At 46.2% G+C, this 17565-nt stretch overlaps 1 protein-coding gene across 10 annotated transcripts in view; it reads right to left on the reverse strand.

The window, feature by feature from the left end:
* Nucleotides 1-1203: 1203 nt before the first annotated feature.
* LOC140705028 (uncharacterized) overlaps nucleotides 1204-17565 on the reverse strand; it is a 138284-nt gene continuing 121922 nt past the window's right edge. For 5 of the 10 annotated variants that reach the window (XM_078388316.1, XM_078388315.1, XM_078388318.1 and 2 more), the window contains one exon: nucleotides 1204-4773. In XM_078388316.1, the coding sequence (XP_078244442.1) occupies nucleotides 2711-4773 (2063 nt within the window). In that variant the 3' untranslated portion in view covers nucleotides 1204-2710. Of the gene's footprint in view, nucleotides 4897-10427; nucleotides 10555-14785; nucleotides 15505-16234; nucleotides 17419-17565 lie in introns of those variants that run through there. The other 5 variants (XM_078388322.1, XM_078388324.1, XM_078388321.1 and 2 more) reach the window with 2 other exon arrangements.

Below are 17565 nucleotides of genomic sequence, written 5' to 3' on the forward strand. Positions count from 1 at the left end.
CTTCAGAGTTTCTTCCTCAAACCTTGGGGTCAGAGTCCTCTCCGGTGCACAAAAGCAGGCAAAATGGATCCTGAAGCTTCCCACCATGCAGTCACAATTATGCTGAAAACAGAGGTGGTTGTAAAGAGACCCAGTGAAGACTCTTCAGGGAAGTTGATTTGAAGCCAAAGCCTTTCATTCCGAATCCTGCTGCAACAATGGGAGAGAAAAAGCCCTAAGATCTCCCTTCCCCTTGGGAACTTCTAGCCTTCCAGAATCAGTCAGATGTCTTTGGTGATTTGAGTTTTGAAATGCCCTTACCAGTCAAAGCTTGGCTCCTTCTCTTTAGGTCTCTCTACTTGGGTGCCCCCCAGATCTGTGGGAGTACAATTCCCATCTCTGAACCACTATCCTCCTTGCTTATACCTTCACTGCCTTTCCTTTCTTGCTCAAATTTCTCCATGAGACTGGAAGCCAGAATTAACCCTTTGGGGTGCAGGAAACCAGGATAGAGAAGCCAACGTGTGTGTGTGTGTGTGTTCCTGGATGCCTAGGTTTTGAGAGTGGCCAGGAGTGATTTTGTAGATTTAAAACTAGTGTGGCAGCTTCGACCATTTCTTGAGAGGTCTGATACAGCGATGGTGACACATGCCTTAATAAGACACACTTTATGTGGGGCTGCCGACGGAAAGAGTCTGGAAAGGTCAGCGGGTCCAAAAGGCAGCAGCCAGATTACGGACTGGAGGAGGGCACCGGGATCAAACAACTCCCCCCATTACGGCAGCTCCTCTGGCTCCCCATCAGTTTCCGGGCACAAATCAAAGTGTTGGCTTTAACCTATAAAGATTTAAGTTGCCTTTCTATAATCGTTGTTTTTAGCTTTAAATATTGCCTTTCAATGATGTAAGCCTCCTTGGTCTTTTTTAAGTTAAATGGCAGGGTTACAAAATAAACTTGCTAACTTTTTCCTCTCACTAGAAATACACTTCACCCATGCTTTGGGACCAGTGAACGCTCCCTCCCTCCCTCCCACTGTTGTTAATCTGTGATATTCTATGTGCCCTGAAAAGATTAACAAACAAACCACTCAGATACTGAGATTTTCCTTCTTTCTTTTGAGAAGTAATGGCAGCACGCCACATAAGGAATTGTTTAAGTCAAGAATAACATGTCTGTAGAGATTTAGCAACACTGTAAAGTATAACTAAAGGAAAACTCAAGACCTTTTTATAACGGAAACATTTTATTTGTTAAAAATGCAAAAGTGGTACGTGCCCATGCTCCCTATGCCCAGGGACGCAAAATAAATTACCCCGCACAAGATTCATGGTATTTTTTTAAAGCGGGAGGGACAAGGCTCAGAATCCACACTCCAGGTTGAGAGAGTTACTGACAATGAAGAGTTTTGAAGTTATTTTCCATAAGTAAGCAGTCGAAAAATTGTTCTATATTACAACAGTGGAAAGGGGTTTTGTTACATTATCTGGTGCACTGCTCATTGTTGTTTCTAATTTTCTGTAAGTTTGGGGAGGAAAGTACTCCTTATTGACAAGAAATAGTTTTTTACAAAAAAAAACCTCTTTCAAATAGTGTCACTTCTTCCACCACTGTTCAATCCAATTATTCCTTTTTTTTTAAAGTCTCAAATTCATTTTCCCAATTGCAACAACCTTGCAGTTTTCACTGGCAGGTAAGGAATATCCATTGCGATTTCCTCTGAAATTTAGAGCTAAATTTAGCTGGGAGTCCCAGCCCTGGAACACCGAAGAAATGAATGGGGTTGTAAGGAAGGTCCAACAGCTAGCGCGGCGTCTCCTCCAGCTAACATAAATGTCAAAGGGGCTGAGGGAAGAGAAAAAGAATATAAAGAGGGGAAAGGGGTTAAGACTGAAGCAATGGGTGGATGTGTGGGAGGAGAATATAAAAGAGGGGGAATATTCGCAGGAATTTAGGGCGGTAACGGGCAAGAGAGAGAAGGAGAAAGAGGAAGCTAAGGCAGGTGGAGTAAGGAGCTTGATTGATGATTTCCCAAGCCTGAAGGTGGGAGGACTACTGCCTGATCCCGTTCCTGATCCGGAAGTAGTAGTGATACAAGAGACTCTAGAATGGATGGTGGTGGTCTTCCCAAGAGGACATGGTTGCTGGAGGAAGGTGGTACCCGAGGGGGCACTGGGCTCGCCACCCCTGTTGTGGGATAATCTGCGCGGTAAGGAGCGCCCTGTTACGGAAGCCTACCGACAAGGAGCGGTTCGGCCAGCTCCCCCCCGTATTGAAGCAAAGTTACCAAGTTAATCAGAATGGACATATAGAGAGTTGCCTGAGTGGGATACGTTGATGCCCACAGAAGTTGTGATTGATACGCCGTTGTTGAATGTTAATAAAAACGTGTTGTTGCCTAAATCTCAAGAGACCCAGTTTCCTCCTTATGGTGGTCAACCGCCAAATAGTTTATATGGACCTTTTGACAGGGATTTACTTAAGCAAACTCACCATTTGGCAATTGATTCAATGGACTTACTCTAAGTCAGTGGTTCCCAACCTTGGGTCCCCAGATGTATGAAATGTATAGTGTTTAATATTTCGGCTTGGAACTGATCCCTTGTGGATACTACAGTCCTACTGTAGTACCATCCCGTAATACTCAGATAAAGACAGACTATCCGAAAAACATTTTTCTGATGCTCAAGGCATCTGTATGGCTCTTCTCCTACAGCGATTCCTGGGCAATCATTTAGGTGAAGTCACTAACTGAAACATTTCCAGCATGAAGGCCTTTCATATGATCGTTATGAATTCTTTCATGTTTCTTCAAGTAATTCGCCACTTTGAAGCTTTTTCCACACTGAAAGCATTTGTACGGTTTCTCTACGGTGTGAATCCTCCAGTGGCTCCTCAGGTTTCCTTGCTGACTGAAGCATTTCCCACACTGAGAGCATTTGTACGGTTTCTCTCCGGTATGAATCCGCTGATGGACCAGCAAAGCTTTTCCCTTGTTGAAGGACTTCCCGCACTGAGAGCACTTATACGGTTTTGTTTCGGCTCCAGTATGGATGCCTTGGTGTCTTTTCAAGTAATTTTGTAGGCTGAAGCATTTTCCACACTGGTAACATTTGTACGGTTTAGCTCCAGTATGAAGCAGTTGATGTGTATTCAAATTTTTTCTCTGACTGAAGCACTTTCCACACTGAGAGCATTTGTACGGCTCTTCTCCAGTATGAATTATCTGATGGGTTTTCAACTGGCTGCTCCACCCAAAGCTTTTCCCACATTCCAGGCATGTGTACGGTTTCTCTCCAGTATGAATCCTCCAGTGGTCCACCAGGCTTCCTTGATATCTGAAGCATTTCCCACACTGAGAGCATTCGTACGGTTTCTCTCCGGTATGAATCCTACAGTGGATCCTCAGGTTTCCTTGAGTACTGAAGCACTTCCCACACTGAGAGCATTCGTACGGTTTCTCTCCAGTATGAATCCTCTGGTGGCTCTTCAGGTTAACTTCCTGACTGAAGCATTTCCCACACTGAGAGCATTTGTACGGCCTCTCTCCAGTATGAATCCTACAGTGGCTCCTCAGGTTTCCTTGAGTACTGAAGCACTTCCCACACTGAGAGCATTTGTACGGTTTCTCTCCGGTATGAATCCGCTGATGGACCAGCAAATCTTTTCCCTGGTTGAAGGACTTCCCGCACTGAGAGCACTTATGTGGTTTTGGTACGGCTCCAGTATGGATGCGTTGGTGTCTTTTCAAGTAATTTTGTAGGCTGAAGCATTTTCCACACTGGTAACATTTGTACGGTTTAGCTCCAGTATGAAGCAGTTCATGTGTACTCAGTTTTTTTCTCTGACTGAAGCACTTTCCACACTGAGAACATTTGTATGGCTCTTCTCCAGTATGAATTATCTGATGGGTTTTCAACTGGCTTCTCTGCCCAAAGCTTTTCCCACACTCCAGGCATGTGTACGGTTTCTCTCCAGTATGAGTCCTCCAGTGGTCCACCAGGCTTCCTTGATATCTGAAACATTTCCCACACTGAGAGCATTCGTACGGTTTCTCTCCGGTATGAATCCGCTGATGGATCAGCAAATCTTTTCCCTGGTTGAAGGATTTCCCGCACTGAGAGCATTTATGTGGTTTTGTTACGGCTCCAGTATGGATGCGCTGGTGTCTTTTCAAATACTTTCCTATGCTAAAGCATTTTCCACATTGAGAACATTTGTACGGTTTAGCTCCAGTATGAAGCCGTTGATGTGTATTCAATTTTTTTCTCAAACGGAAACACTTCCCACACTGAGAGCATTCATACGATTTCTTTCCGATATGAGATTTCTGGTGGATCATCAAATTATTTATCTGAGGGAAGCCTTTCCCACACTGAGAACATTCAAACAGCCTTCCCTCACTTTGAATTCCGTGACTCTCCCCACTCGCAGAATCATTAGGGTCCTCTTCTGGACGATCGCACTGATATGTTTCCAAAGGATCTCCTTCCACATTTTCCAAAAATTCTGGTTTAATTTCTCCAGTTACCACCCTCTCTTGTTTATCAGAGTATACATTTTCCTGGAATGTTTCTTCTGATGTGACACATTCATTGTGCTTCTTTCTGGTACCGATCCTGTCAGGTTCTGATTTGCAAGGATACCTTCGCCCGCGCTTGTTGGTTGTGGGTGTTTCCTCCCTCGTAGACATTTTGGAAGGCTGGTATACTGTAGCTGTAAGATGGTCCCCAAACTCATTAGGTTCCTTGTCTCTCTCCGCTGACTGATCCTCTTTCAATCCACATTCTTCCTCACCTATCTCAATTCCCTTCAGCCGGTTCACTTGGCTTGCTGCGGCAGCGGTTCTGGCGACATCCATTGGCTCATTTCTTCCCCACTGAGGATCCTCCATCTTGACCTGCCTTCCCATCATGTCATCTGCAAAGAAAGAATAATTTTGCTCATTCTTTGGACTCCAGAGAAAGGCTCTGGAGCAGTGGTTCCCAACCTTGGGTGCCCAGATATTTTGAACTACAGCTGCCAGAAATCCTGTCCAGCACAGCTAGTGGTGAAGGCTTCTGGGAGTTGTAATCCAAAAACATCTGGGGATCCAAGGTTGGGAATCACTGTGATTTTTGTTAATTTTTTGTTGGTTTTTACATCACAGGATGCCAAACACAATGTTTTTATTTATTTATTTATTTATTTATTCATTCTATTTATACCCCGCATATCCTGGCATTGCGACCACTCTAGGCGGCTTACAACATACAAACATAACACCGCCGAGAAGGCCCAGTTTCTTGTTTTTTTCCTTCCGGGCCTCCCTCAGCGTCAGGCTCCTCAGCCTCACCTCCTGACTCGCACAAGTGATTGGGTAGAACTAGGTGGGAGTAAGTGTTCCGCCAAGTATCGAGGTCCTAAACCGTTTAGGGCTTTATACCTTAGGATCAAAACTTTAAAGTTGACGCGGAACTGAATGGGCAGCCAATGCAGCGCGGCCAAAATAGGAGAGATACAGTGGTATTTTCTCGCTCCGCGAAGGAGTCCGGCCGCCGCATTCTGCACCACTTGGAGTTTTCCGCGTCAACTTCAAAGGTAGCCCCACGTAGAGCACGTTGCAGTAGTCTAATCTTGAGCATGAACCAAAGTAGTGAGCATGAACTAAAGTAGTGAGCACCCCCACATTGAGATAGGGTCGCAGCCGGGCTATCCGCCAAAGATGGAAAAAGGCGGTGCGGACCACCGACGCCACCTGAGTCTCCATGGTGAGCGCTGGGTCTAGATGGATCCCCAAGCTGCGAACCCCATTCTTTGCGGCATGGTTCACCCCCCCAAACGAGAGGGAGTCACCCAAACCGCTGACAGTGGGGGCACCCACCCTCAGAACCGCAGCCTTGTCCGGGTTCAGCCTCAGCCCATTTTCCTGCATCCATTGCAGTACAGCCCCCATGCCCCGCTTGGGGGACAGAACTGCATCACCTGCAGTTGGTGGAAAGGAGATGTAGAGCTGGGTGTCATCAGCATATTGATGACATGATGCCCCACACCCCCTGATGACCCCACCCAGCGGCCCCATATAGATGTTAAACAGCATTGGGGAGATAATCAGCCCCTATGGGACCCCACAATTGAGACTCCACGGAGCTGAGACAATCTCCCCAAGCTGTACTCTCTGGGGACGGTCCCAGGGCATCTGTTTCCTCCAAAAGAGCCTGAAGCTGGTCAGCCACCACCCTCTTGACCACTTTACTGATGAAAGAAACATTGGCGATGGGCCTATAATTGCCAATTTCGTCCGCCGCCAACTTCCGTTTCTTTCTTATGGGCCTAATGAGTGTCTCCTTGAGGGCAGGAGGAACCCTGCCCTCAAGGAAAGACCCCTTAATTATCGCTGTAGCCTATTCTGTTGTTGTAGGCCTGGCTGCTGTGATTAGCCAGGCCGGGCAAGGGTCAAGGAAGGAGGTGGTGGCACGACAGCGATCAAGCACCTTGTCCACAGTGTCAGTAAATGGTCTCATAAATGAGATCAAAAACCACGAAACAGGAAAATCTAGGCTTCCTTCACTCCCGTTTGAAGTGAACTGCTTGAGTCAACACAGTTTTCGGGACATGAACTCTTGGAAACCTGTATTTAAGTCTGTTTCGATTTTACTAAAAAGAAACCACTTAATACCGCATCTTTACTGTTCAATGACTCAATTTTGGTAACGTAAGGCCAAATTCATTATCTATAGGGAAACTGTTCTGTTCAAAGGACTAGAAAGGCCAATTATTAAACAACATGAGTTTATTTAAGTGAACAAAGAAAACATTTCTCTACAATTTCATTTCTAAGCAACAGCATAACGTTTCAGCACCTTCTATAAAAGTTAACTATTGAAAACAAAACAAAATCTAAACTATAAACTAAGCTTAACCAACGATATTCTTACGCAGTCCATATTGTTAAATCAGGTTCCTTCGTCTGGATCAAAGATATTCAACGCCATGTTTTCAGATACCCAAAACTATCTTCTTCTTCTTTCTCTCCCAGATTCCCTTTTTCCAACCTCTTGTAAACTTCTCCAACCTGCCCCTTCCTGACATACTCGACCAATCACGAAGTAAGGAATTAGCATAGGGTACGCCCTACTTTCCCACCAACACCAAAGAATTGTTTATAATTCAGGTTAGAGATATTTTGACTCTGCTGTGTTTTTCTCACCAGCTGCAGCGATAAGCTTAGCGACATGAAGCTGAAAATAACTACTAGTAATTTTCCAGAACTTAGCCTGTGTCAAACTCAAAATGGATTTCTCTATGGTTAAAACATGACTACATAACCCATCTCTAATTAGAAAAATACACTTCATCACACACAGTATCCAGCGTCACGGGCTAAAAGTGATCAAGGATCACCGGGCAAGATGGAGTGCTGGACATCTCTGCTTGACTCACTGAGAGAGTTCCTGGCGGATGGCCTCCAATTTAGATTTTAAACATGCTGCAAATTGGTCCGGTGGGGAGGCCCATCACTCAGACAAATTCCGGATAGGTCGCGCACTATACGGAATAACTCCACCTGCTGGTTGGACGCTTCGCTTATCCGGTTAGCGAAGTATGCACGAGCTGCAGCCTTTACCTTAGCCAGGTAGAGGTTAGTCATGACCCTGACAGCGATCCAATTATAATCCGTCGGGTTCTTCCTCCACTTGTGCTCTAGCCTTCTCCTGAACTGCTTCATCGCTCGTAGGTCCCGGATGAACCAGGGCACAGGCTGAGCTCTGCGTTGGAGAGGGCGTTTAGGCGCAATCATGTCTACAGTCCTGGCAGCAGCAGTGAACCAGCTGTCAACCAGAGCCTCAACAGAAGTGCTAGCCAGGTCAGCCGTAACACCTCTCATGGCTTCCTGGAATCCAATAGGATCCAGTAGCTTTCAAGGGCGGACCATAGAAATAGGTCCCTGCTCCCTGTGAGGGGGGGGGGGAGAGCCATTATGAGGGTGCATTTTATTAGGTGGTGATCCGACCATGACAAGGGGACCGACTCAAGGTCCGTCACCATCGGATCACACTCACTCCAATTGGTGGACAAGACCAGATCCAACATATGAGCACCCATATGGGTGGGGCTATTGACATCTTGGGACATGTTCAAGGTAGCCATGGTTTCCAAGAACTCAAGAGCTGGCCCAGAAGTCTCTGCCCCCGCATGCACGTTGAAATCACCCAAAACCAATAGCTTCGGGGGATCTCAACAGTGCCACGGAGACAAAGTCCACTAGCTCCGGAAGGGAAATGGCTGGGTCGCGGGGAACGCGGTAACCCAGCAAGATCCCAATACCATCCCTGGCCTCAATCGACACATGGAGAGCCTCCAGACCCGGCTTTACCACCGCGCAGTGCCTAGCAACCTCCAAGCTGTTTTTATATATAATGGCTACTCCCCCCCCGCCCCTCCAGTCTACCCTGGTGCTGGACAGCATAACCGGGCAGACAGACAAGTTCTAGGGGAGGACCCCCTTCTTCGCCAATCCACGTTTCTGTTATGCATGCCAGGTCTGCATCCTCCTCCAGGATAAGGTCGTGAATCTCCTGGGCCTTATTAGATACAGACCTGCCATTCAACAGCACCAGCTTTAGAGTGGAAGGCTTGCTGGTCTGGCTACCGTGATACTGAAGGTTGGTCACAGTATCAGAACAATGAACAACCTTCAAGCATCTGCTCATCGTTCTTCTGACACAAGTAGGGACTGTGCCAACACCATATCTCCCTCCACCCATGATCGCAGAGATGTTCAAGGGCCTTCCATTCCATATCAGAGTAAAAAAAGGGGGGTGGAGGAAAAGGAAGAGAGAAGGGAAAGAAGAAAAAAATTATATAACGGAATAAGAGTAAATTAACAAGATACAGCGTAGTAAAAATATATAAATAGCATACATAAAATAAACATACATAACCCGAATATATAATAACAAAAAACCAAGTTCTAACGACATTATATGTACTAAAAAAAACCTATTTAAACAGTTTTTTTTCCAGGTAAAATAAGAGTCAACCTCAAAGATCTCTCTGACATTATTTTTAAAATAAGGAACTAATTAAGAATAAGAAAAATCATGCATTGTCAAGCCCATTCCGACTTAGGCAACTCTTTTCAGGGTTTCCCACATAGAGAATATTCAGAAGTGCTTTACCCTTTCCTCCTCTAGAGGGTGCCCTGTAAATGTGCAGCTTGCCCAAGGACACCCAGACTGGATTTCTTGGGATGCATGTAGGGAATCGAACTCCTAGCCTCGGGCTCTGCAGCCAGATACCTAAACCACTCAGATAACCACCCAGATAAGGAAATAATGTGTGCCTAATAATGAATAAACATTTTTCCTTTAAATGAAGCAACCGCTTGGAAAAACAACAAAGAATGAAGAAAAAAAGAGGTTTTATATTCAATGGTGGTCCTCCACCAGCATAATGGGCACTCCTGGAAGAAAACAGCCCTGCTATCATTTCAGAAATCTGCTTCAGGGAGAGAAATAGAGGTTAATAGAGGAGGCAGTACATTTTCCTGCTAAAATCCTATTAAATAGATCCACTGGTCTATTAAGAAATCCCCGTAAATTCTGGGAGGTGAATTTATCCTCTCACGGAAAGGATAAAATGTCAGTGTAGGCATTGTCTGTTGTGCGCTGATTCAGCTTGGCACACAGCAAACACCTATGTTGACTTCTTCACTTCCAGCAATTCAGCACTGAGATTTACAACCACGAAATCTGGTTCCCATCCTTCTCTGCTACCTTTTTCCTTACTTAACAACAACAATAATAAAGAGACCGAAAATGGTCTACTTCTGACACAATTCATCGTCCTGGCAGGGGTAGCGGACTAAGCTGAAAGGCTGAGGGATGAAAAGAGCCAGGATCCTGCCTTCAAGGGAAAGATGTGTGAGGCAAAGCCAGAAGATGATGACTAATGTTCATCATCCCACTCATATTCTGTCAATAGTGCTGCTTTTCCATGCAGATTTCCACAGGAGAGCAATATTTTAAGCAAAAAAGCTGGGAACGGAATATAACTCATGGATGTATTGGTTCTTTTCAGGTACAAGACGACTCCCATATCCAGAGGGGGATTGGTTCCAAGACCCCCCCCCACGGAGGCTTAAAAACAGGGGTTATAGTGAACACTATTATAACAGTGAATGCTATACTTACCATAGTTTCTGTCTCCCTCTAGTGCTAAGTTCTAGGAACGTAATAGGTAAAAAACACTTAGGGGATTTTTCTTTTAATTCTTTTAATATTTTAAGACCTTGGATAAGAGAATCTGTGGATACTGACTCCGTGGATAAAGGGTCCTACTGTGTATGAGCTCAGAATTGGAACAGAGGTTCTCTTCTTTTCGCTCATCTGCTTTTTCCCCTTTAGTTCTACAAATGCCAAATCAAACGAGCAGATGTGGAGGAGACCAGAGGAAAAAAATCTACTTACCCAAAGAGTCGATGGTCTCACCCTCCTCCTGAAGAACCTGCCAGAATACGGTCTGACTGCTTGGCTGGGTCAGATCCTGGTGGCTCTTGAGCAAAGACGGGCACGTTTCCTTGGCGACCATCAGCCCCTGTACAGATGGGGGGAAAATGGGAGCCATTTCCTCTCAGGTAAGACTTTGTCATGGGAAAAGAAGAAGAAGAAGAAGAAGGAGAAGGAGAAGAAGGAGAAGGAGAAGGCAAAACACAGCGGAAAACCATATAACTGACAGCAGGAAGTCCACCGAAAAGCATCCATGGAACACATTTTTGAAAAAAGATGAGTTTTCTCATGATTTTGCAGTACCCTAAGCATGAATCTTCCTTGCATTCCTTCAGTTTGAGCCTCCAGCCGCAAGCCTGTTTAGAGAAGGAAGGGTAATGGTACCCTGGAAGCCTTCTCCCTACTATCTCAAGATGGCTCCAAACTACAAGAGGACCGCTGTATCCGTGAGGGATCAGTTCCAAGCCCCGCTCTCCATGGATGCCGGAAAAACGTGGGAAATAACGTATGTTATACATATGGTAGAATGGTTTCTGGCTCCCACTAGTGGCCAGTTCTGGTAAATACACCATGGAAATACATATAAATTTATTTATTTTATTTATTTAATTTATATGCCGTCCACACTACCCAAAAGTCTCTGGGCGGCTTACAACATTTAAAATACAATAAAAATTTGGAACAATTAAAATGCAATTAAAATATTTATAAAAATTACCATCGGACCCATAGCTAATATTATTTCAATTAAAAGCCTTCTGGAACAGAAATGTCATAAGCGCCAAAATGTCATAAGCGTTGGCACCAGACGAATCTCAGTCGGGAGGGCATTCCATAGTCTGGGGGCAGCTGCCGAACAGGCCCTTTGTCTACAAGCCATCCCTCTTACCTCCTCAAGGGACGGCTCTTTCAAAAGGGTCCCCTGGCTAGGTCTTAACTGCTGGGTAGGCTCATATGGAAGGAGGCGGTCCTTCAGGTATCCAGGGCCCAAGCCGTTTAGGGCTTTATATGTCAAAACAAGCACTTTGAATTGGGCCCGGGCAGCAACTGGTAGCCAATGTAGCTTAAAGAGAATCGGCTGGATATGTTCCCTAGCGGCCACACCACTCACCAGTCACGCAGCTCGATTCTGGACCAGTTGCAGACACCGGACCGTCTTCAAAGGCAGCCCCGTGTAGAGTGCATTGCAGTCATCTATGCGGGATGTTACCAGTGCGTGTGTAACTATCATGAGACTCCGCTCGTCCAGGTAGGGCCGTAGCTGGTATAATTTCCACAGCTGAAGGAAGGCGCCCCTGGCCACCAAGTCCACCTGGGCTTCCAGTGTTAGACTGGGGTCCAGGAGCACCCCCAAGCTGCAGACCCTGTCCCTTAGGGGGGAGTGTGACCCCATTCAGGGCAGGGAAATGGCCCTCCAGCCTGTTCGGTGAAGCACCCACTAACAGCACTTCAATTTATTAAACCTCATCCAGTCCATTATCAGGTCCAGACACGAGTTCAGCACAGAAACTGACTCACCTGGATTGGTGGAAAACGAGAGGTAGAGCTGAGTATCGTCAGCATATTGCTGACTCCTCAGCCCAAACCTCCTGATGACCTCTCCCAGCGGTTTCATGTAGATGTTAAACAGCATGGGGGACAGTATCGAGCCCTGAGGCCATGGGGCAGAGCAACTGTCCCCCAGCACCACCCTCTGGACACGGTCAGCCAAGAAGGAGCGGAACCACCGTAAAACAGTGCCCCCAACTCCCAACCCAGCCAGCCTATCCAGAAGGACACCATGGTCGATGGTGTCGAAAGCCGCTGAGAGGTCCAGGAGTATCAACAGGGTCACACTCCCCCTGTCTCTCTCCCGGCAAAGGTCATCGTACAGGGTGACCAAGGCAGTCTCCGTACCAAAACCCGGCCTGAAACCCATTGAAATGGATCCAGAAAATCCGTTTCATCCAGCAGCGCCTGGAGTTGCCCAGCCACAACCCGCTCCAACACTGTGCCCAGCCTTGGGTCCAGGTTAGGATTTTTAAGGAGTGGACGAATTACCGCCTCTTTCGAGGTGGTAGGGACCACTTCCTCTCTCAAAGAGGTGTTCACGGCCTCCTGGACCCAGGTGCAACTCCCCCTGGCTGATCTTCCAATTAGCCAGGATGAGCAAGGGTCGAGCGGAGTGGTGGTAGAACATACAGATCCAAGCACCCTGTCCACATCCTCAGGTCTCAACAATAGAAATCCATTAATACTTGACCTAAGCATGGCATACTGGACGCATCCTCTGATTCTGCAGCAACTGTGGAGTCCCACCCACTGCGAATCTGAGTGATTTCCCCCTCAAAATGGATGGCAAACTCATCACAGCGAGCTGATGAGCAGTCCGGGACCTCCACTGGATTTCCCGGTTGGAGAAGATCATGGACCACCCAAACAGCTCTGCTGGACGACATTCTGAGGAAGCAATACGGTTTGAGGTATATTGCCGTTTCGCCAGCCATATTACCATGAAATAGGCCAGACAATGGGCTCTAAGTTGTGTTCGATCGGACTCCCAGTGGGATTTCCTCCACCTGCGCTCTATCCGTCTCCCCTCTCGCTTCATCGCCCGCAGTTCAGAAGTATACCAAGGAGTTGTCTGGGCTCAGCGTGCAGGGAGAGGGCGCTTAGGTGCAATGGTGTCAACCGCCCAGGTCATCTCCCTATTCCATAGGGTGACCTGAGCTTCAATAAATACTTGTTTTTAAATTTATTTAATATTTTTCAGTCAGTGGATAAGCGGATCAGCGGATACTGATACCCACAGACAGTCGGGTCCTACAGTACAGTGGTGCCTCGCTTAGCGATGTTAATCCGTTCCAGAAAAAATGTTATTAAGCGATTTCATCGCTAAGAGAAATAAAAAAGCCCATAGAAACGCATTAAAACACGATTCAGGCATTCCTATGCGCTTGAAAACTAACCTTAAGCGAAAATCTTCCATAGCGACAGCCATTTTGTTTTTCCGGTGGCTATTTTGTAACCACCAATCAGCTGTTAAAAAGGGGTCGCTTTGCCATTATCACTTCCCCGCGATCATCGCAAAGCGAAAAACCCCATAGAGACCATCGCAAAGCGATCGCAAAACCCCCGTTGCTAAGCGATTTTGTCGCTCAATGGAGAGATTGCTAAGTGAGGCACCACTGTACAGTACATCGAAAACCCAGATGGGCAACTGGTGGCCCATAAGTCACTATGTGCTCTCTAATGCATCCGATCTAAGGTGTCTGATCTTGAGACGTCTAATCTGGCCATGGTGACACACGCCTTAGTTTCTTCCGATTTGGATTACTGCAATGCGCTCTATGTGGAACGGTTTTTGGAAAATGTCTGGAACCTTCAGAAGCTCCAAAATGCTGCAGCCAAATAGTTAACTGGAGCTGGTGGCTAAAGGGACACATAACTCCCCTGTTACGGTAACTTCACTGGGTACCGGGCTGTTTCCCGAAGCGACTTGAGTCCAAGCTATCTGGGACTGTATCTCCTTATATGAATCTGTGTGGGCTTTAGGATCATCAGGGGAGGCCTTTGGCTTGGTCCCACTACCTTCATGGGCCCATCTGATGACACGAGACAGGGCCTTCTCTGTGGCTGTTCCCAGACTTTGGAACTCCCTCCCACTGGAGGCCAGACTGGCCCCCTCTTTGCTATCCTTCCGCAAGCAGGCCAAGATCTTTCGATTCACAGTCTTTCTCTCAATAACTGGATGCCTACAAGGGCTTTGAGGGAGGGGGAAAGAAATGGGTTTGAAATGTTTTTGTGGGGGTTTTCAATGTGTTTTTCAAACTCTTTCAAACTTGCATGTTTCTGCCAGTATGGATATTATGCTTGTTTAACTAATTTTAATACCCTAACCATTTATTTTTTTGTAGCTTTTCACAGAATCTGTGAATATTGGAGTAGGAAGGGGCCTCTAAGGGCAACCTGCTCAATGTAGGAATCCAAATCAAAGCAGATCTGACAGAGCGTTGCCCAATTATATCTTGAAAATTGCCTCCAGCGTTTCTTTTAATAAGGCTTCGATCTTTTGAAGAGAAAAGTGAGGCATCCATATTTTAAAATAAAAATATAAAACCCATATTTACTAAAATGGCCATCCATGCAACAAGAAAAACAGAGAAAAGAAAGTCGAGCATGTAGCAATTAGACCAAGTGAACCTTTTGAAAGTAACAAACTCCATCTTATTTGCAATGGCGCTCAACAGACGACATTAAACTGGCTTAGAAGATGTGTTATAAATTTTGTTACCCTAGTCCACGTTCTAGGCTCTCTTAAGCATTACACAGGATCTCACCTGCCACTTTGCTCTCTCAGCCCCTTCCTGGCTCACGAGGAAGTCCTCCACCAGGGCCACGGCCTGGGAACACGTGTCGGGCCCTCCTGCCCGGATCCAGCCCTGAAGGTCCGGGGGAAGGCTGGCCAGGAACTGCTCCAGGATCAGCAGCTCCAGGATCTGCTCCTTGCTGCGTCTCTCTGGCCTCAGCCAACGGTGGCAAAGCTCCTGGAGGTGGCTGTGAAGCCTCCGGGGGTCTTCCACCTCCTGGCAGGAGAAGTCCCTGAAGTGCTGGCGTCTCATCTCCATCCTCAGGGCATCCCCTCGCAAGATGGCAGCCTTCACTTTCCCATAATCCTCCCTGTCTCCGGCTTCCAGGCTCTGAAAGGCTTCCTCTGCTTCCCCATGAAGTGCTGGCAGGAGCCGGGTCACCCACTCCTCTTTGGGCCAATGGCAGGCGTTGGCCACTTCCTCAAAGGAGGCCAGGAAGGCTTTGGCATCATCCCACGGGGCAGCCTCGGAGATCACGGGCTTTTCCCCTCTTCTAGAACTGGGCTCCAGCATCTCCAGAAACTCCTGCCACTGGGCTTCCCAGCGCTGCTGGAGCCCCTTCTCGGCTTCCTTCTTGACCTCTTGACATCTTCCCCCATGGCCTGCCTCTGCCATAAGCTCAGCCCGGACTCCGCTCGTAGCTTCTCCTCCTATCTTCCTTTGACTTCTTCACAGCTTTTCTCTACTATCTAGAATAAAAACATTTGCAAGTGAGATCTCCTGTTGCAGAATATCTTATAAAATAACTAAAGCCTCAGAGCATTTGGAAAAGAATATTTCTGAAAAACATTCCACCCCATTTTCTACTTTAAAGGTATGACACAAAGTAGCAACCAGTGAAAATGTACAGTGGTGCCCCCAAAACGGGCGCTCCGTTTGACAATGAAATCGCTTGATGTCAATGTCTTTCCGATCGCAAAACGATATTTCCTATGGGGGAATTTCGCTTTGCTTCAAGAACCGATCATCGCAAAGCAACGATGTTAAAACAGCTGATCGGCGGTTTCAAAATGGCCGCCGGGTAAACAAAACGGCTCCCCGCTCTGTTTTCGGACAGATTCCTCGCTATGGAGGATCTTCGCTGGACAGTGAATTTCAAGCCCATAGGAATGCATTAATCGGGTTTTAATGTGTTTCTACGGGCTTTTTAATTTCTCTTTACGAGGTTTTTGTTCTACAGCAATTTGACTGGAACGAATTAACCTTGTAATGCGAGGCACCACTGTATATGATCCAATGGGTAAATAATAATTATAATAATAATCTTAAAACTGCAGAGCTGGATGAAATTAAAGGAAAAGATGGGAGTAAATTATTGAATCATGACGTTCAATCTTCACCGATATACTGTTTTGGCATAAATTGTGGAACAAACAAATAATGGATAATATGTCTGTAATGTTTAAGGAAAATTGTTACCAAGTAGTGTAGAGATATGATCTTGAACACCAGTGAAGTTGAATATGTTACTTATAAATGTAGGATCTCTGTGCTGAAAGTGAAAAAACAAAGAAAAAGGGACATATTTACATACATGGTGGACTTGCAAAATAAGGAAGAAGGAATGGAGAACGATTTTTAAAGAGATTAGGAAAATAATTGGTGTGGATATACAAATGTGTTCAATAACTGCCTTGTTGAACATGGTTAAGAATAACCAAAGGAAGAAAGAAGGAAAGGAATTCATTATCATAACAATGTCTTTGGTAAGGTTACTATTTGCAAAGAATTGGAAAATAACCAATGCTGGGGAATGGTACAAAGAAATGTGGAATATGGCCATTCATGATAAATTCATTTGTGAAACGAAAATCAAAAAGGAATATCAAAAAGTAATGATTTTAAAGAAAAATTGAATGTATTTTTAATATATGTATTTCAGAAAGGAAAGGGGTATAGACGGGGAGAAGAATCCGTGTGTTTCTGGAGAGAAAGGGGCAATGTGGAATGAAAAAAATAAAGAATATGAATCTGGTCCCAAGGGGGAGGGTGGCACAGGGTTGAGAAATGAGAGTATGCTTAATTTTGTTTAACTTTAAGTAGATTTAATGTAGTGCACTGTAAATTTATGGTGTTATTACTTTCCTATTTTATTTATTTACTGTATTTATTTAAAAAAGAACTGCAGAGCTGGTAGGGAACCTGTAGATCACCAAGTCCAGCCCCTCTCAAGGAAGCCCAGTGGGGGAAATAACCTCTGGCTCCACACCTTGAGGCCTAAACCACTGGTTCTTAACCTTGGGTTACTCAGGAGTTGTGGACTGCAACTCCCAGAAGCCTTCACTACAAGCTGTGCTGACTGGGGTTTCTGGGAGTTGCAGTTCAAAATCATCTGAGTAACAAAGGTTAAGAACCACTGGCCTAAAGCACTGAGCAATCACGATTGATGCTGGGTCCCATGGCAGAGCTCCCTGGTGGAGAGAAGCCAGAGGTTGGGAGTTCGAATCCTCCCTCTGCCTCCTTCGGGAACCGCCAGCCTGGGTGGTCTCGGGAAAGCCCCCCCCAAAAAGAAGGGAAGGATCCACCCCCTCAGCCAGTGGGGTCACCTCCGCAGTCCTGGTAAAGCCCCACATGGCTGCGAAACCCTGCGTTTTTACTCGCAAGGAAGCCTCCCTCCCAACTCCGGGCAAAGAAAGGCCTGCCCGAGTTTCCCTCCCGGGGGGGGGACCAAAATAAACGGGGGCGAAAAGGCCTCTCCAGCCCCCACTGGCGCCTCTCTGGGCCCTTCGGAGCCTCCCTGTGGAGTCGGA

Source organism: Pogona vitticeps, chromosome 2 (genome assembly GCF_051106095.1).
Source record: "Pogona vitticeps strain Pit_001003342236 chromosome 2, PviZW2.1, whole genome shotgun sequence".
Lineage (NCBI taxonomy): Eukaryota > Metazoa > Chordata > Lepidosauria > Squamata > Agamidae > Pogona > Pogona vitticeps.